Here is a 25787-nt window from a genome sequence, read left to right on the forward strand (position 1 = left end):
GCTTGATATCAAAGAATCTGGTACATGGAACATCACATGGTTGTCCTACCCAAAAAAAAAATTTGAAAGCCTGACACAAAAAGAATTTTTTTGCTTACCTTTTCACTAGGTAAATTTTCTCCGACGTCGATTTGATTGTCCATCACCCAAAAACAGTATAATCAAAAGAATAATGATATGAGAAAATGAGAGAAAAAAATTTTAGAATTTTTAAAAATTTAGGTCGTTGTAAGGAGGTGGGTGAGTATGGAGGTCAGGGTAGATAGAGTAGATTTATTTATATATTTTTTTAGTCAGTTGATTAATTTTCATCTTTTAAATATACTTCATCTACCATAAATCACTTCCAAAATCTCTCCTTTTTTTTTTTCATTAAAGAAAGAAGTACTAGATTAAAAGAAAAACATTATTAAATGGACCTAATTAAAGAAAATGTCAATTGTGTTTTCTATTTGCCTTTTCTCTAGTATAAATCATTAAATGCAAACCCCTCAATCATGGCAGGGGGAGGGAATTCATTGCACGTAACTCCTTGAAGCACTAAATTAAAATATGTCAAATTCATTAAAATAATGTGCATACTCGTGAAAATGAAATTGTTTGAGTAATCCAATTAGAAGGGTCATAAAATTATTCTCTATGCTCCCAAATTTGACCCCCTCCATTTATAATAATAATAATAATAATAAAAATATCCATGTGGCAATAGATAAATCTTAGGATTATTTATAGGCTTATAGCAATGCACCTTAAATAATTAGCTAACATATCGATCTCAAAAGTCTGCTACATGAGTGCGATCAAAATAGGAGCCTGTAGGGCCTCCATCTGGTAGAAGAGCCAACATGAGTGGACCTTCAGCCCCCTCTTCCACAGTCATTGTCCCTGTATGCCAGTTGAGATCTGTATTAACATAACCTGGATGCACACAGTTGATATACATGTTGGGATGCTTCTTTGCAAGGATTCTAGTGTAGGCATTCAGGGTGGCCTTGGAAATGCTATATGCAGGCAGCATCATTGTCCATCCATTGGCTTCAATTGCATTTTCTTTAAAATCATGCAGGAATCTTCTCAAAAATGCATCCACTTTCTCCTCTGTCAATGTTTCTACATCCCCAAGTTCATTTCTTATCTCTTCACTTGGAATCCTCTGCATGGATTGAGGCTTTGGTTAGAGATCTTGTTGAGGGTTGTTTTCAAAGAGAGACAAGTAGATGAGATATATCCAGAAGAATATGTAGGGGTGAATGACTAGTTTTGATGGATGAAATATGAGAAAATTTCCATGCTGGTCTGTTATGCAGCTCATATTGGATTCGCTGAAAACAAGCTAGTATGCAGGAAACTGTTTTCTCACCAAAAAGTTTGACATTTATGTTGTGAAAGTGTTAAATTTTTTTTTTTTGGCCACTATTAGACTGTTAGACAGTTAATTTTAATCATGGATAGTTAAGGTAAATTCTTGTTTGGATGTGTTTATTGAAACTGAAAGTCTCATAACATGTTGTCTATCTAACAATAACATGCATGATACCCCTATATACAAATCATGTGACATTCCGTTTTAGAATCCCACCTAGTAGAGTCCCATACCATTGGTGAAAGATGGTTTGGTTTAATTAGGTTGATTTAAATAGTCAACTGGCAGGTTGTCTAGGGCAATTCAATCTTCTTCATAACCACAGCTTTTTCCATATAACTTTGTTTCCCTCTACGTACCACAAAGATTCCAATACTTATTGGGTTCATTTCCCACAGGGCTAGTTGATGATAGTACGTTATGCTTAATTATGATGATGTGAATGATGAAAGGCTAGGCTGACCTTCAGTTCACTCCTTAGAGAGGAGACATTCACAATCCTTGCTCCTGCATAGGAGAGTTGCAGGAGTGGGAGGAGAGCCTCCGTTACGCTTTTGACGCCATAGTAATTAGTATTCAAGCATTCTTCAGCCTTCTCATAAGTGTGTTTAATTGCACCTTGAATTTTATTGACTGCTTTGCCTGAAAGCTGCATTATAAAGACAACTAGTTAAAGGTGTTGATTAATTCTTAGTTGTGGCTACATGAACATGAGTGAGATACAGCCTTAACTTACCCAAGATGTGGGATCTATGTTAAGGGCTTTTAGTTCTTCCTCAACAACTACAACTCCAGAAGCTCCGGCATTATTAACCTGCAGGAATCAAACGATCAATTGACCACTTGACCTTATAATCACTAAATTTTGAGAACATGGCAAAGCTTAATTAAAGAACCAGCAATTATAATCACTACCTTTGTACATAAGACTGATAAAGAGGTACCTATTGGCTCAGGTATATATGGGTACTGAAAAAAGGTCATTTGGCACCTATGCTTTCTACTTTCTATTGGTTAGCTCATCCCTCAATATTCTAGAGTTGGGTATTCTACTGGAGTAATGCTACACGTACTACATTGCTGGAAATATTTTTCTCAAAGATAGGGCCCACTTAAACAAATAGATCATTTTATGTTATATTATTTTATATTTACAGGACAGATGGATATGAACACTAAGATGGTACCAATAATTTTATCATTACACTTATATATATTAAGAAATTCGAGGGCATCTTTTGTTGGGGAATGTAAATTTGTGACGGCATATTCTTCCAAGTAGGAGTAATTAAATAGAAAGCTTACCAAGATATCAAGCCTGCCAAATTTGACCTGTATGAAGTTGGCCAAGGACTGGATGCTAACTGAGTCCAAAACATCCAGTTGATGAAAGACTACATTTGACAAACCCAAGTCATGGAGCTTTGATGTGGCTTCCCTTCCCCTTCTCTCATCTCTAGCCGTTAGCACCACCATCACACCTTCAGACGCAAGCTGCCGCACTACCTCGAAGCCGATACCCTTGTTTGCCCCTGTAACCACCGCATACCTACCACCACGTTTGACCGGAATGTTAAAATGAGAATAGAAATTGTACAAATTCATAAAATGAAATGGTTTACAAGCCAGGAAAAATCATGTTCTGATGGAAAGAGAAACCGATTCCCATTATTCCTGATATGGATTCCGGCCAAACAAACAGGGCCTTAATGCTTTATAAGATTGTAAAGACATGGTTAATTATATTATAAACTGGGTTAGTATAAGAATGTGTACCTTTCTGCTGCATATGCTTCACTGCTTCCCATTCTTACAAATGCTTGGAGAATCCTTGTGATCTTGTTTTCTTCCTGAAACTATATATGGAGCTCAACAGGTTAAAAGATATTTACTCTACAGTTCCTGCACTCAAACAAAGTTTTTCAAAGTTCTAAGTAGGGAAAAGAAACAATTCTTTGTCGCTTGGAGGCATGGAATTTTTTATATTTTTTTTTTTGTCATGAAAATACTTTCATTAAGCCCAAAGGCAAGTGACAAGTACAATCATATAGTTGAGCTAAGACGCCCAAAACAATGAAAGGAAATACATAAGGAAAGTAAGCAATAAAAAAAGGTGCAGGCTTCTAAACCGTGGCAAGTAGGGGCCAAGGAGACAAGAAACAAGCTGCCAACTACAAAGGGGCCCAAAGCACGGCCCAAACAAAAATAAAACCAAATAGCCTACTCTAACAAAAGTCCTTACACTACAAGAAAAAAGGGTTTGGGAGAGGAACGGAATTCGTCGCCCAAAGTAGAGTTTCGTCGCCCAAACGTTTGGGCGACGAAATTGGTTCGTCGAGCAATTGGACGCCCAAGATGCGTCGCCCCAGAGTTTGGGCGACGAATCCATAAATTTCGTCGCCCAAAGACACCTGGGGGCGACGAAATTTTTTGTCTCCCAACACATAAAATTCGTCGCCCAAAGAATGTTTAGGCGACGGACAAATTTCGTCGCCCAAAGAGGGTTTGGGCGACGAACACCCTTATTCGTCGCCCAAAGCATGTTTGGGCGACGAAATTATCCGTCGCCTAAACAAGATTTGGGAGAGGAATAACTAATTTCCTCGCTGGAACGTTCTTTGGGCGACAGAATTTTTCGTCGCTCAAAGGGTGTTTGGGTGACGAACACCCTTGTTCGTCGCCCAAAGCATGTTTAGGCGACGAAAAATTCCGTCGCCCAAACATGCTTTGGGCGAGGAATAGATTTATTCGTCGCCCAAACACCCTTTGGGCGACGAAAAATTTCGTCGCTCAAACATGTTTTTTTTTAAAAAAAATTATTTTTTTAATTTAAATTTAATATTTAAAAAAAAATTCTTTATTCAAAAACTATATAAAACAAAATTCATAAATTTATATATCAAAATATCCATACAAAGTAGTAATTAACCCTAATATATATAGTCAATCTATTCTAAACTAGTAGCATCATCATCATTCATATCTGACGGAGGTTGATGAGAAGATGGTGGCGGGACAAACCCAGGTATCGCCTTGGTCAATGCAGCATACAACGCCTCCTTCTCCGCTCTCTCAGCTCGTAAGTCCTCCTGCAACTTCTTCACTTGAGCGGACAACCCTGCGACGACTGCAGATGGCTGAGACGAAGATGAAGACGAAGACGAGGATCGAACATCACGAATCCGCCCATATCCCATGCCGCGTATTTCCTTACCGGGCCTAACACCCAGTGAGTCTATCATAATACGAAGTCCGACATCGGGATCGGGTACTGGAATCGACTCCAACGGAGTACCCGGAGGGTGCTGCTCGGCCAAGCTCTCCAAATATATTCTCGAGTTGGCCACCATCTCATCCTTCAAAATGTTATATATACAAGTAACCAATTAGAAAAATAAATATAAAAAATTGTGAAAAAAATTAAAATATAAAAAACTAACATGTTTTGCCTTGGCCGCATCACAACCGGGATGAACATAGATATCTCCGAAAGTATCTATCTCCGGGAATTGCGACCCACGCTGAAAAAGAAAATAATTTTGTCAAAGACCCAACCAATATTAAAGAATATATATGTATTAAATTAAATAATGACGTACCTGACGTCGCGACTCCACTCGATATGAGATGGGCGTCGGACCACTATGATGGTTAAACGGCTTCCCTTTCCGGTTTCTGGCGTTGGCGACCGACTTCTTCTGTTAAATATTAAGCAAATTATAAATATGTTAGTGTATGTATACAATAATAGAATAACAAAACAATAATCGATTTTTTAAAGTCTTAAGATGATAAAACGTACCAAAAACGACGGACTCATGAAATGATCGCACAAAAAACGCCACTGGTCAGACCGCTCTACCAACTCCATAGGGGGGTTCGCCAATGCCTCAACTGCCGACGAAAATCCCTTGAAATGCACGTGTAGTTCGTGCTTCCACTGCCTGTAGGACTTGATGAGTAAATCTGTCATGTACGTGACAGTGAGGGGATCATTCATCTGAATGTCAAAGTTAACCTGAAAAAAATATTAGATTGTTATGAATGATCAAATTTATCATTTTGAATTAATTATTGAGCTATATACTCACTGAGATGGAGCGGATCACTTTGTGTTGAATCTCTGCCGGCAATTTTTTCCAAGTGGTTGCAACCATGGCGCACTCGGCACGAATAATAGCCCCCACATCATGCGAGAACAAACTGTCAACGTTAGGATCTAACGGTCGTCGGCCGTTTTGCACACACATGACTGGAATCCGCGCCCCAGTACTGCGCACAATCCGAGAGGACTTCAACCCACTACATGGTCCCCTCGTCGCAGTGGATGACGTGGCAGTAGATGAAGCGGAAGCGGAAGCGGTGACCTGACTAGAGCGGTGAGATCGACGGGCCCTCCGTGGCATAGAGGGGCTCCCAGTACTCGAGGATGGCTGAACTACATCATTGGGAGCTGACTCCATCGCCTTTCACCTTATAACTAAATTATATATATTTCTCAAACTAATTAATCTACATTTTGTAATTAAACTAAATTTTATATTTAAAAACTAACAAACTAACTAATCCACATCACATGAACCGCTAACCACAACACATAATTGTGCACTCCCAAACTGTTCATGGGTAATTTGGACAATTCAAGAATCATATTGGAGCGCAGTCACGCCCAGCGCCCATGCGCGCGTCCAATAGACTCTCGAACGGGTCTAAGGTGAATTTAAATTTAGTTCAGAAAGTTATCCACTGATAACTTCGCACGACTAGTTAAATGTACAAAGTTATCGATTGATAACTTCGCACAAGCGCTTCGTGCCACATGACCTCACCCAGTACTCGAGGAGTGCTGGACTACGTCATCGGAAATTTTGCAATTACAACTAAACTAAATGTAACATACAAACTAAATTATAATTAATCTAACAATATACATATAAGCATACAAACAAACTATTAAATTTTAGCATATAAAAACATACAAATTAATTAATCAATTTTATAATTAATTTTAACATACAAACTAATTCACTCAAAAATTTAATACAATTATATATGAAACATTAAATACTAAATCATACAAAAACTTAACTAGAAGATAGATTAAACACATACCTCACTAAAAATGCAATTATCCTTCACAACAAATGCAATACTATCCTTCCTTCACCAAAAAAATAAATCATTGTCAAATATGAGCCCAACATCAATCTAAATTCAGATTTCACAACCAAACCACTAAATTAAAAAAACCCACAACATTAACTAATTACCACTAAAATCAGAAATTTCACAATCAATTTATGCAAAATCCACAACAAGTACAAAATCCACAATATTATAAAACATAAAAAACAGAAAATACCATAAAAACAGAAAATACCATAAAAAACAGAAAATACAAAAAAAAAAACAGAAAATACCATAAAAAACAGAAAATACCAAAAAAAAAACAGAAAATACCATAAAATACCATAAATTCAAAAAAAAAAAAAAAAAAACAAATACCTTGAGCTGGTTTCGGCTTCGGGGGGGGGGGGTGTTTTGGGTGAGTGGTTTCGGCTGGGGGGGGGGGGATGGGTTTCGGTGGGGGTGGGTTATCGGGGGAGGGTGAGTTTCGGGTGGGGGGTGGGTTTCGGCGGGGGTGGGTATTCGGGTGGGGGGTGGGTTTCGGCGGGGGTGGGTATTCGGGTGGGGGGTGGGTTTCGGCGGGGGTGGGTATTTTCGGGGGTGGGTGGGTTGCCGAAGGGGGGGGTTTTGGGTTACGGGGAAGGAGGGAGGAGGAGGAGGAGGCGAAGGGAGGAGGAGGAGGGAGGAGGAGGAGGAGGAGGAGGAGGAGGAGGAGGAGGGAGTGAGAGCTGAGGGAAGGAGGAGGGTGCGGCGCTGCGAGGGTGAGGTGAGTGAGTGAGTGAGCTGACTGAAGTGAACCCAGAAATGGGTATAAATTTAAAGACTTTGGGCGACGAACATAAATTTGTCGCCCAAAGTGACTTTAGGCAACGAATTAACATGTTCGTCGCCCAAAGTGACTTTGGGCGACGAACATGTTAATTCGTCGCCCAAGTATGTTAAAGCGACGAACATGAATTCGTCGCCCAAAGTCACTTTGGGCGACGAACATGTTAATTCGTCGCCTAAAGTCACTTTGGGCGACGAATTCATGTTCGTCGCCCAAAGTTGTTGACTTTAGGGCTCCGTTTTATCCCGCCATAATTTCAGACTTTAGGCGACGCACTGTTCGTCGCCTAAAGCTACATTTCGTCGCCCAAAGTTGAATTTTTTTATGAACCATGATCGTTCATACGTTCGAGCTCCAATACCAAACTTCTAGATCTTCAATTGACCTAATATTTTAGAGGAATGATCTTTGAGTGACAAACTAATAAATGAACGGTTCAGATCGTTAAAAACACAATCGACATATAAGGTTCTACATATAAATCAGTGGTTTTTGCATTTGAAGAATAAAATTATATCAACTCTTTCGTTAAAACCTTGTAGCTTCAATAATTGTGAAGACCACAACGTGATTATCACAATCAGAGCCATTCTTCATATATGTTCATACTCAAAGATCAACCCTGGAAAAAATCGGCTCAATCGGAGTTCATCTACCCGTTCGATTATTATTATAAGAATCAAGATCGTTCATACATCCTAAATGCTAAACCTAACTTCTACATCTCCAATTGAGTTAATTTTTTGCATGGATGATCTTTGAGTGAGGCACTAAGGAATGATCGGTTCGGATCGTTAAAAACACAATACAAAAGTGATCTTCTACATACAAATACACTTGAAGAGTATAATTATATTAACTTTTGGGTAGAAATTTTGGTGATTCAACAATTTGTGAAGATTACAATATGATTTCAACGATCGGAACCGTTCATTCTATTCATTTATATTGGAAGATCATCCCTGCAAAAAATCAGCTAAATCGGAATTCATCTCATACTTCGATTCGTATTACAAAATTTACAATCGTTCATAAGTTCAACCACCGTTACCTAACTTCTACATCTCCGATTGAGCTAATTTTTTGCATGGATGATCCTTAAGTGAGGCACTAAGGAATGATCGGTTCGGATCGTTAAAAACACAATACAAAAGTGATCTTCTACATACAAATACACTTGAAAAGTATAATTATATTAACTTTTGGGTAGAAATTTTGGTTATTCAACAATTTGTGAAGACTACAATGTGATTTCAACGATCGGAACCGTTCATTCTATTCGTTTATACTGGAAGATCATCCCTGCAAAAAATCGGCTAAATCGGAATTCATCTCATACTTCGATTCGTATTACAAAATTTACAATCGTTCATAAGTTCAACCACCGTTACCTAACTTCTACATCTCCGATTGAGCTAATTTTTTGCATGGATGATCCTTAAGTGAGGCACTAAGGAATGATCGGTTCGGATCGTTAAAAACACAATACAAAAGTGATCTTCTACATACAAATACACTTGAAGAGTATAATTATATTAACTTTTGGGTAGAAATTTTGGTTATTCAACAATTTGTGAAGACTACAATGTGATTTCAACGATCGGAACCGTTCATTCTATTCGTTTATACTGGAAGATCATCCCTGCAAAAAATCGGCTAAATCGGAATTCATCTCATACTTCGATTCGTATTACAAAATTTACAATCGTTCATAAGTTCAACCACCGTTACCTAACTTCTACATCTCCGATTGAGCTAATTTTTTGCATGGATGATCCTTAAGTGGGGAATTAAAAAATGAATGGTTATGATATTTGGAAATACAATCGTATAGTATGTTATTACATATATAAAATTGTAAACAAAAAAGTATTCTTACTTTGGGCGAGGAACTACAAATTTCGTCGCCCAAAGTTATCTTGGGCGAGGAACCTCACAATTCGTCGCCCAAACCATTATTACAAAACAGGATGACCCTTTGGGCGACGAACATAATTTCGTCACCCAAAGTGTCTTTGGGCGAGGAATATGTATATTCCTCGCCCAAAATGAGTTTGGGCGACGAAATATTGTGTCACCCAAAGTAAGTTTGGGCGACAAATTTTCGTTTTCCTCGCCCAAAGGCACTTTGGGCGACGAACATGTATATTCCTCGCCCAATGTATTTCTCAATTAATTATTTGTTGTTAATGTTTAGGCGACGAACACATTTCGTCGCCCAAAGTAACTTTGGGCGAGGAACGTGTAATTCGTCGCCCAAACCTTTATGACATTGAGCGACAAATTTTCTTGTTCGTCGCCCTAAATTGCTTTGGGCGACGAATATATGTTCGTCGCCCAAATATGTTTTTCTTGTAGTGTTACCTAGGCTAAGGCAGTGTTCCAGAGAAACCATGCCGCGGCCATAGATTAGAAGAAGAAAAGACCACTATGAGGTGGAAAAGAGCAAGGCAGCCCATAAAAATCCCAAGATCTCGTGACATCATGATCGAGCAGAAACCAACACCACCGGAGTAGCCAAAGAGGCGCTGAAAAGCCAAGAGAAACCAAGGAAGATGGAGGTGCGAACACCCGTGCCGAAGCGCACATCTTCCGATGATATAGCGACATATTCGTTTTTGCGACAACCACGATCCAATTATCATCGCCAAAAATCAAAGGAGTCTCAGATCTGACGAAGAAGGCAGGCCAGGAAGTGGAGAGTGACGAAAGTAGTGACCACACGATGCTTGACGGCGAGAACTTGAGGAGAAGAAAAGAGCCAGATATGAGCATAGAGCTCAAAAGCAAAATCACCACCAGAGGGTGAAGCTAACTCTCAGAGAGAGACCTGAGAATTAGGGAGTGAGAAAGGGACGAGAAATGGGTGGAGGCGAGTGAGAGATTGGCAGGAAGGGAGGAAGGGGGGATGGTTGGGAGGAGGAGCGGTTGACTCTCAAAACAGCAGGGTTAAATTATGCTTTGTGAATAGTTTTGGGAATTAATCTATATGAGTGAAGAATGAAAGTAATTCTAGGGCTTCAAGAGTTTGGGATGGAATTAAATTTCGAAAATTTTCTCAAAATTTCTATTTTTTTAAGTTTTGAAATTTTTGCACTCAAAATAAACAAATCGAAATTGTTAAAATTTTGTTAAAAGTTTCGATTGTTTTAGTCTAAATTTCCAACAAAATCGAAATTCTTTCAAAATTTCAAAAGAAATTTTCATATTTTGAAATCTTGAAATTTTCCAAAATACAAAATTTAATTCTTTGTTTGTAGGTAATGAAAAATTTGCATGTACGTGGTCCATAATTCTAGTATAGCATCTAGTATAGCATCATGTTTTCTTCAGCCTGAAGCCCACAAGGCCACAACGCCTTTCTCATCGGCCTTAAGGGCTTTCCATGCTTTTTACTGGGGTGGCTGGGGTTTTTATTTCATAGTGGTTGGGGTTTTTAATTTGTTGTTGGTAGAGTTACATACATAGGCCGGAAGTGATTAATTGGTTTATATAATAGGTTACGTTGATATCTCATAGGTTACGTTGATTAATTGGTTTAAATATATTGGGTCAAAGATTTTATAAGATTTATGAGTTTACGTTGATATCTCATAGGGATTGAGCTAAAGGGTAGATTCTGAGTTTAATTCTCCTTCCAAAAAGAATAAATTGATGTATATTCTATATTGCCTTAGGACCTGTTTGGATTTGGATTTCAAATCTATGCATTTGAAATCCTTGTATTTAAAATCCTTAAACTTGAATTTTTGTTGTTTGAATTAAAAATTTAAATGTGAGGATTTTAGTTTAATTTTATTTTTTTTTACAATGAGGAATTTAAACATATGATTAAAAATAAAAAAAAATATGAAATATGATTTTTATTTTCACATATTTAGCAATATAGGATAGATATTTAAAATAGACTACTAAACACAAACTCAAATTTAGCTAATTAGTTAGTTAAGAGTTTATTTGTGTGTATAAGATTGGGGGGGTTCAAATCCTTGCACTCACACATTTATTTTTTAGAAAATAAAACTTGGAGCATGGAGGAGATCGGTCGGGTCGGAGGTGGTCGACGGTGGCCGGAGACAGTCGCTAGCGGTGGCTGCCAATGGTGGCCGAAGGTGAGGAAGAGACCATCGCCAGCCACCGTCGACCACCTTTGACCATCGACCATAAATTTTAAAGGCTCAAATCCAGGTGACCCTATTAGTGGATCTAGAGGTAGGCTTGGTGGCCTAAGTTTTGGCATGATATCAGAAGCCTAGACTAAATAGGTGAGCTGCCCGGTCCAAGTTTAGTGTGGCCCAAGTCCAGAACTTAAGCCTAATTAATTAATGGGAAAAATTTACAAACAGGACATATACTTTGATGGCTGTTTCATTTCAGGACATTAATTTTGATTCGTGTTAATGAAGGACACATACTTTTATTTTGTATCAATTAAGGACCATGTTTTATCTCAACTTTGGCTCGATATTAGACCCATCAAAACTCTACCAAATTTAGTAAACTTATACTTGGTTTAAAGCTATGCATCTCATTTTTACAACCATATAAATATCACTTAAATTGAACATCTACAACTTCAGATAATTGGCCCAAAAGTAGGGTACCCGAAATTGTCCAATCGGACCTCTGGAAAAAAATTTGGAAAATCAAACAATTTCGGATACCCTACTTTAGGGCCAATTATCTGGAGTTGTAGATATCCGATTTGGATAATCTTTATATGGTTGTAAAGAGGAGATGCATATCTTTAAACCCAGTATAATTTTTCTAAATTTGGTGGAGTTTTGATGGGTCCAACGTCGGGCCAAAGTTGAGATAAAAACTGAAAAAAATATGGTCCTTAATTAACACAAAATGAAAGTATGTGTCCTTCATTAACACAAAGTAAAATTAATATCCTAAAATGAAACAACCATCAAAGTATGTGTCATGTTTGTAAATTTTTCCCTTAATTAATTAATTTATCCATATGTCTCCAAGATCATCTCCCTTATCCAAGGGCACACCTAGAATTTGAATTCAAATGGAGTATATATATATATATATAAAAAACCATACTTAGAAGGGAATGAGGCTAGTATATGGAAAGATTTTCGAGATGACCAGATAGGTCAAATTCAATCAATTTAAGGGCCAGTTTGGGATTGCTGTGAGAAAAAACAACTATGAAGTAAAACAGCTATGAAGTAAAGTCAGTTGTAAAGTAAAGCAAAGCAGTTGAGTGTTTGGTAAACTATGTTTTCAAAAGTGCTGTGAGTGCAAAAAACAGTATCAAAGTATTTGGTAAATGTTAATATAAAAATGTTGTGACTGTATATAATTACTAAAATGGACATAATGCTGAAAGTGCATTTCACTTATTTGTTTGGTAAAAATAAAATGTTTTTTTTACTTGTTTTTAAATGTTTTACTACAAATTTTTATTAGCATTAATTTTTCTAAGAACAACATTATTAAATAAGTATGCCTATTATTTTTTTAGGTATATTATAATTTTAATAGTATAAATAAAATATCATAATTAATTATCATAATATAAAATATAACTAACAATTGACATATTTTTTAATTTAAAATAAAAAAATAAAAATTATAGAAATCAATGAGGGTATTATGGGTAAAATAAAATATTCATTGTTGCTGTAAGTCACTGCAGCTTTCAAAATCACCTAGAAACCTGTTTTCTGTTTTTGCTGTGGGGAGTTGATAATTGTGGGAAAAATCAGTTTTTTTTTTTTTTTTTACCAAACACCAAAAACTGTTGTAGGTGATTGAGAATTGTCATCCACAACGGTTTTTGGGTCCTCCACTGCAATCCCAAACGGGGCCTAAGGGATTGAAGCCATTTATGGCCTGTTTGCTAATTCGTAATTGAAATCCAATTCCTCCAAAATAAGGAGTTGGATTCTGATTATGGACTATTCATGTGTTTATTAATATATAAGAATAAAAACACAAGTGGGGCCCACATGATATCAGGAACTCAATTTCTTATTTTGGAGGAATTGGATTCTTGAGTGGGAGTTGATATTCTGATTCCTTATTTAGAGGAATTCAATTCTTTATTTTTTTTCTCATTATACCCTCACATTATTAACTAACATATAAAATAATTTATTTAAAACAAGAGCATTTTAGTAATCAAATGCTCACATGATATCATTCTTACTCTGAGTCCAATAGTTCAGTAAACAGCTTTAATGAGAATTAAATTCTTTATCAATTCAATTCTTCCTAACACGATTACAGATTGGTAAACATGTCATTAAAGCCTTCATCTAAGACCATATATATTATATATGCCCAACCTAGTTTGGGCCTCATCGAGCCCAAATACATGCATGCAACACTGAAGATCGAGGCGATCAACTCGATCTGGACATCACAAAATCACATCTTGCAAACTTATAATCTCGAGTTCATTTCAGCGCCTGTCCAGTGCAGCCGGCCGGATCACTGCAGTCACATTCTTTATATTTTTGTTGCTCTGCTAAGCCTTTTATCTTGGCCTTGGTATATATCGATTTAAGTGTGTTTTCATTCCTGCTTGTGGCCAAGCTCCAGCCATTTCTTTATATTTCAAATTATTTTCTTCCTCACTACAACAAAAAACACAAAGGAAAGTACACGTACCACAGCCATTTTCCTATTTTCTTTTCTGAAAAAAAAAAAAAAAATGCTAGCTAGCTATTGGACTAGAACTACAAATAAGCTAGCTATTTAGTCTAATAGTAGTACTATTTTAGAGAAGCCCTAAGTTCAAATCCCACTATATAAATAGAAAAAAAAAAAAAAAAAAAGATCGTATCAAACTTGGATAAGAAATTTATTACCACATTGACATGGAGCATATAAATACGTTGGTAATTAAATATAATAAATTTTTTCTCCATGCAGTTTAAGAAACCATATATATGAACTTACAGTTACAGGAAAGTAGTCACGTACGTACTGTCCAAGCAATATTGAGATGTTTGTAACCTCCCGAGCTTTGACGCTGAATTCACAATTTAAAGGATCAAGAACATATCAAAACTCACTCAACTGCAAATGCATGTGTATGTGTATTTGGTGGCAATGGACGTGCATGTGGACATGTATATATAGAGTCACAAGCGAGTCATATATTGGAAATACCGAAGGACATGGTAGATACTTGATTGGAATAATAATGGGATGCTTCATTTTTACCAATATAACGGGATATATTGGAAATACCGAAGGACAATATGGTAGATACTTGATTGGAATAATAATGGGATCGATGCTTCATTTTTACCAATAATAATGGGATGCTGCAGCGCCTACACAGCCCAATCCGTGTTTCAGCTTGGAGGCATCGCCGCATAAGTCACCTTACAGTACTATGATTCGGATAAAATAGGTCCTTTCACAGTATTCTAATCATTTGAATTTTCGATAATTATTAAAACAATAATCAATTAGAAATAATGATAAATCAAATTTTACTGACATAAAAAAAAATGGTAAATTAATAATAAATTTATTTATTATGGTCTCAAAATAGAAAAACTCGATTTTGAACCTTACAATTTTAACCTTCAAGTTATATTGAATTTCATATTCAGGTTATCTATTAATAGGAAGGACCTATATGGACATACATATTTTCTCTTATAATTAAGCATGAGGATCGATCATAAACATAACATAAGCATAACCGGAAAACTTATTATTTGTTTAAAAGTGTATATATATAGGATTGCAGTATAAGATTTTATGCGGACTAGAATGACCATATGTGAATGCAAGAATTTTAATCGAAAAGAGAGACCCTAAAGCCTTATAAACTACTATATACATTCCCAATTTGGGACTTAAAATAGTATTATTTAATATTTTTATTAACTTTTTTTTTGTTACACGGGTGTATCACCTCTCTTATAATTTATATAAAGATGTTGCTGGCTCCACGTGAATCTCAACTCTATTTAAGAGATATGACACATGTAGTAGCAAAAATATAATCAATATGTGCAGGTTTGGAGTTTGATTACCTGCAACCTATTTAGCCGGTTAACTTGATATGCTACTAACTACTTTAATAAATGAATAGCTAAGTAACAAGTAAGTATAGGCAAGGAATGAAATTTCGAAAATTTCGGCAAAATTTCGCCGAAATTTTCGTTTTTTTGAAGTCCCGAAATTTTATCACGAATCCATTATTTTTCGGTATTATTTCGGCGAAATTTCGGTAATTTCGGCGAAATTTCGCTTAAATTTCGCCCGAAATTTTGAACTCGGAATATGTTTATTTTTGTAAAATTTCGCCAAATTTCGTCGAAATTTCGCCGAAATTTGACGAAATTTTAACGAAATTTCGCCCAAACTCAGCCCCAAATCTCCCCCAAACTCAGATCAACCCCAAATCTCCCCCAAACTCAGATCTCTTTGTCACTTGGGAGTTAAGGCCGTGGAGGGAGGAGGAAAAGAAGGGAGGAAGAGAAGAGGAGAGGGGCTGGGTTTTCGGTGGGTTTCGGCGGCGGAGGGCGGCGGCAGCGGCGAGATGAGGGTGATGGTGGGCTGGTGATGGGGATGCCGAGAGAGAGAGAGAGAGAGAGAGAGAGAGAGAGAGAGAAGCACGGGGTGGAGTTTGTGGAGAGAAAGGAAAAGAAGAAAAGGGTGGTCTGGGTGAAGTCTGGAGAGAAAGGAAAAGAAGAAAAAAAAACAAGGAAAGAAAGGGGAAATGGGGAATGGCTAAATGGGGGAGCTGGAGCCTAGAGCATCTTTACGGAAAAAAAAGGAAGGAATGGGGAAATGGGGAAGTAAAACTGCAGAGTTACTTTTACAAGTCAAAAGGCTATAAGTCTATAACATATTTGCTATTATTGACAATTTGACAATGCACCTTGTAGGGCTAGTGCATTATCTCGAACCTTACACATTAAAAAAAGAAAACCTTATTCATCATATATTCATATGTGTTATTTTTTTTGTTGGGTTTGCTTCACATGGTTGTTTTTAAATTTATTTAATTATATTTATATGACAATTAAATTATTTTCAATCCTATTATTTTTTGTACAAGTCTCAAGACTCAAAACAACTTTTTTTTTTGATACAATATTAATTCACAAATTTTTTTGTTTTATATATTAAGGGGAGGGAAGGAATTTCTTTAGGGCCTTGTCCAATGTTCAGATACCCATTAAACGCTCATTTGAAGGCTCACTCATTTTTCGTTAAAAAAAAAAAAAACAATTGTATATGACAATTACACAATTGTGACTATATGCCAATTACAACTTACTTTTGATAATACTTGAGTTCTATTTACAACATAGTCTTTAGACTTTAAGCATAAATGTTAAGCTCTAAATTAACCATTATAAATATTTATAAACTTTATTAAAAATATATAATTATTGAATGGTCACATAGTTGCCACAATTACATATGTGGTCAACCCTTATTTATGGCTGCCATATTTCGACTTTTTGGGAAAAAAGATGAGAAATAGAAACTTAGAAAGAGAAGTGAGAAATTCAAAACCATGTGTCCTTATTTATATTAATTAATGTGACTTATTACGCAGATGGGTTGGGTATGTTTATTGTTGGAGGGTTGGAGTTTTTTTTTTTTTTTTTTAGGGGGATTGAATCCTCTGTTTATATTTATTGTTTTTTTTTTTTCTATAATGGTTCCCAATAAACTTCCTCCTGACTATTAATATAGCAATGTCAGTGATATTTTCCTTTTTTTTTTTTTTGGTAAAAGATATTGCCCTTCTTTAATTTTAAGTATAAAATAAAAACAAATAATTGGGAAAACAAATGAAAAGGAAAAAAAAAAAAAAAGTTTAGGGTTGATTGAGATTTGGGGACTTTGGGCAATTGGAAAGAAAAAAAAAAAGTTTCGGGTTTCGGGTTTCGTTTGGTCATTTTGGTGTTTCGTTTAGTTGTTTTTAAACTCTAATATATTTATATATAAAAAATAATTAAAAATATCCTAAAGGGCCTAAACACTAATATCCTATAGCATATCCTAAACAATATATAGTATAGATTATAGAGCATATAGTGTTTAGTCTATAAATTATAGAGTATAAAGAGTATTAAGGTATATAGAGTATATAAGGTTTAGTATTAGGATTTAGTCTCTAAATTATAGAGTATAAATAATATACTAATTTCATTTATTCATTATACTAATTTTATTTAACAGTATTTGTCCAGCGCGCATTATATTTACCTTATATCATATGAAACCTACTATATAATTTGGTTTCTTCAATGTTTTTTATAAATGTAGTAGATAATATGTTCAATAAACATATGGTCAAGTTTCATTCAAAATTTCCGTATTTTGATAGCAATTTCCGTCGTTTTTGTCTAATTTTATCGAAATCAAAATTTTAATCGAAATTTCCACGAAAATTTCCATCGAAATTTCCATCGAAAATTTCCTCGAAACCGAAATTTTACTCCTTGAGTATAGGCCATCATGTATGAACAGCTAACAATTCCAAGCGTATGATGCTTCCTCAGTTAAAATTGTTGACCCTTTCATAATTGCCAGTAGCTACCGGCACTTTTTGGGGTCCTCAACTTCCAATTCCCAAAATGAGAAAACAAAACACTCTCAGCCACACGACACCCACTTTGTGTCTTGGACTCTCTTGCTAGTTAATTTTGCAGGACCACTCTCACTAACGTGATATATCATGTTTCGGGTTGCCCACCATCTTCAATATTGTCTTGTTCCTCAACCTCTCATTTTCAACCACAAAATAGAAGAAAATATTAATGTACTCTAAGGCCATTACAGTGGTGAGAGTGAGAGTGAGAGTAAGACATGGCCTGAAAAGTGATTTTTTAGCTTGAAAAGTGATTTTTTGTCCTGAGAGTGAGAGTGATATGTGCTGAAGCTACAGTGGTGCTGAGAGTAAGAGCTGAGAGTAATGTAATTGTATATAATTAAATTAAGCCTAAGTTAGATTAAGTTATAGTTAAGTTATAATTTATAGCTTAAATATTTATAAAAATTATACCATTAGTTTTATTTAAAAGAGATCTTTAATATAAAGTCAATATTGACTATATTTTGATTTATAATTTTATTACCTAAAATATAAATTCTATATTTTGTCTCCACCAATACCTTTATTTCATTTCACCAACATAAAACAAGAAAACAATACCTTTATTTCATTTCACCAACATAAAACAAGAAAATTTAAGACAAACACAAACAAACACAAATAAACATAAACAAATAAAAAAAAACAAACACAAAACGACTGCCACAAACACAAACACAAACAAACACACAATGGTATTGGAGACATCTTCAACATTTAAGCGTTCATCGCCGGCGTCGGCGTCGTGCTTGGCCACAACTTCCTTCTCGCGTCCAAAGGTGCTGGACCAAATTATTCTTCAGTTGCTGGTGGAGTGCTGTTGACCGTATCAACCTAACCCGGGAAAGCCGTTGCTCTAAAAGAATTGGCTGATAACTTTGGCCTCTATCATATGGTTCAGTGTCATACCGTGCCATAGCCCGGGAGATCCTTTCCTGAACGTGGTCAATTTCATCGTCCGATTCATCGTCCTCATTCTCTGGACGCTCGTTCTCAATGATCATGTTGTGCAAAATTATGCATGTCTTCATAATATAGCCCAGATCATTGGCTTTCCATCCTCTGGCGGGCTTTTTTAGAATCTCTCATCTAGCCCTTAGAATCCCGAACGCCCTCTCGACATCTTTCCGGTATGACTCTTGATATCTTGCAAATAGCTAACTTGCCTCTCCTACCGGATTCGTTATTGTTTGTATAAGCGTGGCCCATTTGGGGTAGATCCGGTCCACTAGATAATACCTCATTGTGTAATCATTGCCATTAACCTTATACTTGATCTGATGGTTTCGCATCTGTTCCTCATCATCAAAAATATGTGAGCCATCCAATACGTTGATGTCATTGTTGCTCCCTGGAAAACCAAAATTGGCATGCCAAATCCACGTGTCGTACCCGGCAACTGCCTCTAATATCACAGTTGGGGTGTGATAATGGCCTTGATATGCCCCTTGTTGTCCTACTGGGCAATTTTTCCATTCCCAATGCATGCAATCTAGACTCCCTAGCTACATGGGAATCCTCTTTTTTTAGCCTTACGCAATAGCCGTTGGAGATCAGCCACTGTTGGTGTGCGGAGGTATTCCGCTCCGTACACCTCCGGAATAACTCTTATGAACTTCTTGAATGACTCCAGCACTGTGGTTTGGGCAATTTGGAAGCCCTCGTCTGGGGCATCAACCGAGTACCCAGCGGAGAGCATTCTCATGACCGAAGTCAGCTTTTGCTCTGGCGTGCAACCCCATCTTCCAGCAGCGTCTTGTCTTTGTTGGAAGTAGACATCTTTATTGCACACATCTTGCATCATCTTTAGGAACAATGATTTCTTCATCTGATAGCGTCGTCGGAACATCTCTTCAGTATATCTTGCTCCAGGGTCGAAATAGTTGCTCATAATAAGACCATGGCCTAGTTGTCGGTCTCGAGGGATATATCGTCGTGGTTGGGATGTGCCTCCATGTATTGGCCTTCTTTGACTTCGTTGTGTATGTCATCGATAAGCAGCCATGGCACACGCCGTGATATTTGCGAGCTGGTCATCGTACATGTTTAGTTGTGCCTGAAACATCTCTTCATCTGAATCATAATTGTGGGGGGTAGACATCCTGAAGCAGAGTGTAAACGAATTTTCTGCAATTACTAGGCAGGGTGAATTGGTGAAGGCAGGACATGGTGAAATTTATAGACTAGGTGTGATAATGTAAACGAATAAAAATCTTATCATCTTGGAAAGTTAAACGAATCAGAATCTTATCATCAGTCATAATAGGCTATCTTATCATCTTGGAAAGTTAAACGAATCAGAATCTTATCATCTTGGAAAGTTAAACGAATCAGAATCTTATCATCTTGGAAAGTTAAACGAATCATAATCTTATCATCAGTCATAATAGGCTATCTTATCATCCTGAAAAAGTAAAGGAATCCGAGACATATTTAATAATAGGGTATTTTATTTTAATTCATAATAAAATGGATACATAAAGTACACGACAGAAATAGTTGGAAAAACAATGACACATCAGTCATATTGTGAAAAGTCAGTGTTGGGGAAGTACCCTCCCGAGCTTGACGTGCCCTGATTGGCCTCGTTAGCAGCATTTGCATTCTACCTCGCCAAAATTTCACGCTGTCGTGCCTCCCAAAACGCTCGTTGTTCTTCGTGCATGGTGGTGAGGTCCTTGCCCATGACCTCATAATCTTGCTGCTTTTGTTTAAAATCAGTGTGCTCTTTGATCAATCGGTCGCATGAAGCAGCTATGTCCTTCTGCCCTTGGCAAAGAAATCTAATACTATCGGAAAGGTCATCATCATTAGTATCAACTTGTTTGGCCCTCTTGGAGTTGTTTCTGCCAGGTGGCCTCGGGCGACTACCGCTAAGTGGTTGAAAGGCCGGTGCATCCTCATCCGCGCTCAATTGAACCGCTTCAGCTTCGGTATCATCCTCAGTGGGGGTGTCGGTTTGTGCATGTTGCCACTTCACAAAGTGTTGCATCTTAGCAAAACAATGGTGCCAAGCAAAAGGACGGTTTCTTGAGTTCGTTGCTTGGTATCGTGCGTTGGCAAAGGTCACCTAGTAATATGAAAACAAATTAATGTATTATAAATGGTACTCAAACATTTGAATTTAATTATCACAAATATTTGAGTTTAACTAGCAAAAATAAAGTACACACAATTTGAAATATAGTACACACATATTAATCAAACATAAATATGTGAATTTAATTAACAAAAATATTTGAGTTTAACTAGCAAAAATTAAGTATACACAATTTGAAATATAGTACACACATATTGATCAAACATAAATATGTAAATTTAATTAACAAAAATATTTGAATTTAACTAGCAAAAATTAAGTAAATAGGGCATTTATGTTGAGTTTAATCAACAAAACTCACCGTATCAATTTGATTTTGCCCGCTAGTGCGTGATCGTTCGGCCGCCAAGATACATTTATGATATTTCGAGGTGGCTTGCCCTATTTTCTTGAAGTGAGCCATGACCGCCCCAATTTGTCGCCCATTCCTAACGGCGAGAAGATATCTCCGAATAAATTGATCGTACACTTTATTCCAAAATTTCATGTTTCTTTGATTGGATCCGATTTCACAATCTTCCGAATTTTCCATCCAAGCTTCAACAAGCGCTACCTTTTCTTCATTGGACCAATTCTTTCTCTTTGCATTTTCCATGATTGGAAAAAAAGAATTTTCTAGGAAAAGTGAGGTGATTTGAATAGATTGATAAAATAAATGAATTGCATAGATAGATGTGTGAAAAAATGAGGTGTGAATGCTCAATTTATAGGAAAAATGATGAAATAGCCGTTATAAATTTTTCACAATTTTTACATATTTTTTCAAATTTTTTTGGTAATTTTTTTGTATTTTTAATTGCATTATAACGGGCAATTAATTGTAGCCGTTGATCTCCAACGGCTTGATAATCTGAGCCTCCAGACGCTGCCACGTGTTGCTGGCTTAGATTTTTTTTTTTTTAAATTGAAGTCGGGCTTTATTTGTGGCCGTTGATCTGCAACTGGCGGAAGATCCTGGCCGACCGTGTGAAGCAGGCGCGCGTCCCGACGAGTGGCAGACAACAGCTGCGGTGAACAGTGGCTTGTCGGCCACTTTATTCTCTCCCTCCGCATGTACCGAATTGCCTCTGTCTTCTTTCATAATTCCGGACTCAGCTTTAGCTTTTTGATATTTGCTGAAGCCCTTCATGGTCTTTTCAAATTCGGTGGGGCCCACTTAAGTAAAAAAATCACACACTCTCACTCTCAGCCGGACCTTCTCCCAGCTCTCAACTCTCACCCTCACTCACCCTCACTCTCATACCTCCGGCCCACTGTAGACAAAATGAGGGTTTCCACACACTCTCACTCTCAAACTCAAACTCACCATTGTGGAAGGCCTATAGAAAGTCTCCCAATGTTTCATACCAAAACAGAATGGAAAAAAGCATAAAAATCTTCCAAGAAGATATTATAACTTCTTTTTTGTGAGTCTTGTGAGAGAATGCATACATATATTGATGTGTAACCTAAACAAGTAACTATATAATATTGTTTTGAATCTTGGGAGGCTGCAATCTGTTATTTACACTCAAGCTTTTTTTTTTTTTTTTTTTTCTTTTTCAGTATTGATTAGTCATTAATTTGTTTGTCCATATTGGCTTACTAAATGATGTGTATGTTGGTATATATGTTAATATTTTTTGCTATATTAGAAGAAATAAAATTGTAGACAACATATTTTAATCTTAACTCATTTTCTCACCCATTCTATCCAATACAGATCTATCTCAATATTTGTTTCATCTCTTTAGACACCGCAATTTTTTCTAGAAATTTGGAATGCTGTGGAGGATCGATACACTCAGGGGTTGCTGATGCTATCTCATCAATTGGACTTAATGTCTGGATGATGACTAGTGTTAATTAAATGTAGATATTTCAGCTCAAGGTATTGCTTGGTCTCTTAAATAATAAATTCACAACCACTCTTTGGTTTTCTGGAAGTGGAGATGCACCGGCGAGTATATCTAATGACGGATTTGAATCCGCAGTTGGCCTCAATTTGTTATTAACAAGTTTGTTAGAAATTGGTTTGAGGCTGATAAAGTCATTCTGACAAATTTGCCCGACATGTCGCGTAATCATGTGTCAAATTTTGTTAACAGACTATTGAACATAATTTATGGCAATCATATATTGCAACATTTTGAAATATAATCAAGTTATATAGAATCTAAAATTTCTTATTTAAAGTGACATATGGGGTATTGGGGTAAGGTTCAGTAACCCAATTTTTCCATTCTATAATCGCACGTAGTCTATACAAGAAAACAAATTAATTATTCATATTTTTTAATAAAAAAATAACAGTGAATGATAAAATAGCCAACTCAAGGACTTCAATGATAAAATAACTCGCTTAAAGTTTTCAACATTAAAAACGTCTACTTAGGTTGTTTAAAATATTATACCCGTATACTTCGTGAAACGCTATTCCGCTTTGTGTTTGTGTAGGGTTGAGCGGTTGGCAGCTCTGTTTTTTTTTTTTTTTTTTTTTTCTATAGGACGGTTGAAACGGTTGAACATTAACATATAAAATTAGAGTAAACAGTAACATGTACATGTAACCAAAAACATTAAATATTGTATAAATATCAATTTTATATGATTTAATATTGAACAATTTCAACCCAATTGTGGTGAAACTGTTGAATAGTTTTATACAAAAAACAAAAAACAAAATGCTACGAGCGTTCAGTAAACAATGTTGAACGCTACTCATTAGAAAGTGGCCTTGGACCATTGTCCTTGGGTGTCATGTTTTAGGCTAAACATATAATTAATAATTAGAAATAAACTCAATAGGTATGCATGACTTTGTGTAAAACCCAATGGTTTCTGGCTTTCAATTGAAACTTATTTTGATTGATGACAAGTTGGATTACTTTCCCTTTATAGGTTTTGATGAGTCATCTAATTACTCAACAGCCCCATATTGCCCCTATATTTTCAAATGGTAACTTTTCAACATTAAAAGTTACAATTTGAATTAATGAATATCATATTTTAAGTAATTGTCATTTAACAATTATGATTATGACAATTAAATTTTTTCCATTTCAAGTTGTAATTTTGGATTTTCGTACATAAATGGTTGTGCATGTGTCATCATTTTTCAAAGATATATGCATATATATGCGTGTTTGTATATTTTTCTCGGAATTAACTTCTGATAACAAGATAAATAAAATTGTCATCCTTCTTTTTCAATCGTCTTCTTATTCTTTCTTTTTGTTTCATCATGTTCTTCTTGTTGCATCTTCCATCTTCTTCTTTTATTTTTATTTTGTCCTGATTTAGAGGTGTAATTTTCTCCTTCTTGTTCTTACCTTTTTTTTTAGGGTTTATTTCATATTTAGTACCTAAACTTTGACCCTTGTCTTAATGTGGTACCTAAACTTTTATTTGTCCCAATTGAGTACCTAAACTTTTATTTTGTGTCTAATAGGTACCGAAATGAATTTTTGTTAAAATTGTCAATAAAAATTAGGGGCAATATAGTCAAAGTATATTTTAATTATTTTCTTTATATGTTTAAAATTATTAAAAAAAACACACAACAAACAAAAAAAATAAAAAATAAAAAATAAATTTTTTGAAGTGACTATATTGCCCCTAACTTTTGTTGATAATTTTAACAGAAATTCATTTTGGTACCTATTAGACACAAAATAAAAGTTTAGGTACTCAATTGGTACAAATAAAAGTTTAGGTACCACATTAAGACAATGGTCAAAGTTCAGGTACTAAATATGAAAAAAAAAAACCCTTTTTTTTATTTTAACTTGAGCGAAAGGTATCTTAATTCTCATTCTTTCATCTTTTTCTTTACCTAAGCCAAATGTATCTTCTTCTTATTTATTTGACCTGATCTAGAGGTTTCTTATTTTTCTATTCTTTTTTACCTGTGTTAGAGGTGATGATACTTTGTACTTTTGAGTTTATATACCTATTTTGGGTGGGGATACCTTTGGTTTATACACCTCATGATCGGTTGAATTTTTAGTGGAGTTGAGTATAGAGTTTAGATGACTATTTGGAGTGTGTTAGGTGATGTTCTTTAGATACTTGATAAAATGTTGTTATGTAGTTTTTGTCGATTTGTATACCTTATGGGAAGGTAATTAAGAAAAAACAATAATGGTTTAAGGTTGGAGATTGGGTGATGAGTTTGTACACCTTGTTGCATTGTATGACTATATATGTAAAAAAATTGTGATTTTATGCCTAGCTTAGGAATAGGTTCGTATTTGTGTTGATTTTATTACCTTTTTATTTTCTTAAATTTTGGAGCCTTATTTGTTCATTTTTCTCTATCTATATAATAGGTAAATTATACGTATATATTTGGTGTTTAACGTGTTCATGATGATTGTGTATTTGGAATTAAATGTAGGTGCGTCATAAAATATTAGGAAATAAAAAATTTTAAATTCAAAATTAAAAGTAATAAATGCTTAAATTTATGGATTCTTAATTGATTTCCATTATCTTAAGGGGTAAAATAGACGTACAAAATTAAGAAATGGGCCTAAATAAAAAACTAAAAAGCCAAAAAATAGTTTTAATACAGAAGAAAGTGTGAGTATTTTTTGTTTTTTTTGGCCATGTAAAGTGTGAGTTTTAAATCTTCTACCACTAAACCAAAGAGTACTAACTACTAAGACGGTGAAATGAATGTATAAGCCAGGGTTGGGTGGTAGTTGTGTGCATTCATTAATTTCCCCTACCAAAAATTAGGAAAACCCTATTTCCAACTCAAGCCAATATTTAACTCCCATCTTCT

The 25787-nt window shown here is 35.7% G+C and overlaps 2 protein-coding genes across 2 annotated transcripts; both read right to left on the bottom strand.

Moving 5' to 3' along the window:
• Positions 1-560: 560 nt before the first annotated feature.
• Positions 561-10458, bottom strand: LOC147299234 (short-chain dehydrogenase/reductase 1-like). The gene is made up of 6 exons (XM_086245660.1): positions 9684-10458; positions 3140-3219; positions 2669-2912; positions 2100-2177; positions 1827-2012; positions 561-1153 (listed from the first exon to the last, which is right to left on the bottom strand). Exons 2-6 carry the CDS (start codon positions 3169-3171, stop codon positions 776-778), a joined length of 918 nt encoding a protein of 305 aa, XP_086101786.1. The 5' UTR covers positions 3172-3219; positions 9684-10458; the 3' UTR covers positions 561-775.
• An 8618-nt stretch (positions 10459-19076) lies between these two features.
• Positions 19077-19810, bottom strand: LOC147299235 (uncharacterized). Its single transcript, XM_086229784.1, has 2 exons — positions 19456-19810; positions 19077-19270 (listed from the first exon to the last, which is right to left on the bottom strand). Exons 1-2 carry the CDS (start codon positions 19808-19810, stop codon positions 19077-19079), a joined length of 549 nt encoding a protein of 182 aa, XP_086085910.1.
• Positions 19811-25787: the final 5977 nt, after the last annotated feature.

The sequence above is a fragment of the Dryas octopetala genome, chromosome 1 (assembly GCF_963921425.1).
Source record: "Dryas octopetala chromosome 1, drDryOcto1.1, whole genome shotgun sequence".
NCBI lineage: Eukaryota > Viridiplantae > Streptophyta > Magnoliopsida > Rosales > Rosaceae > Dryas > Dryas octopetala.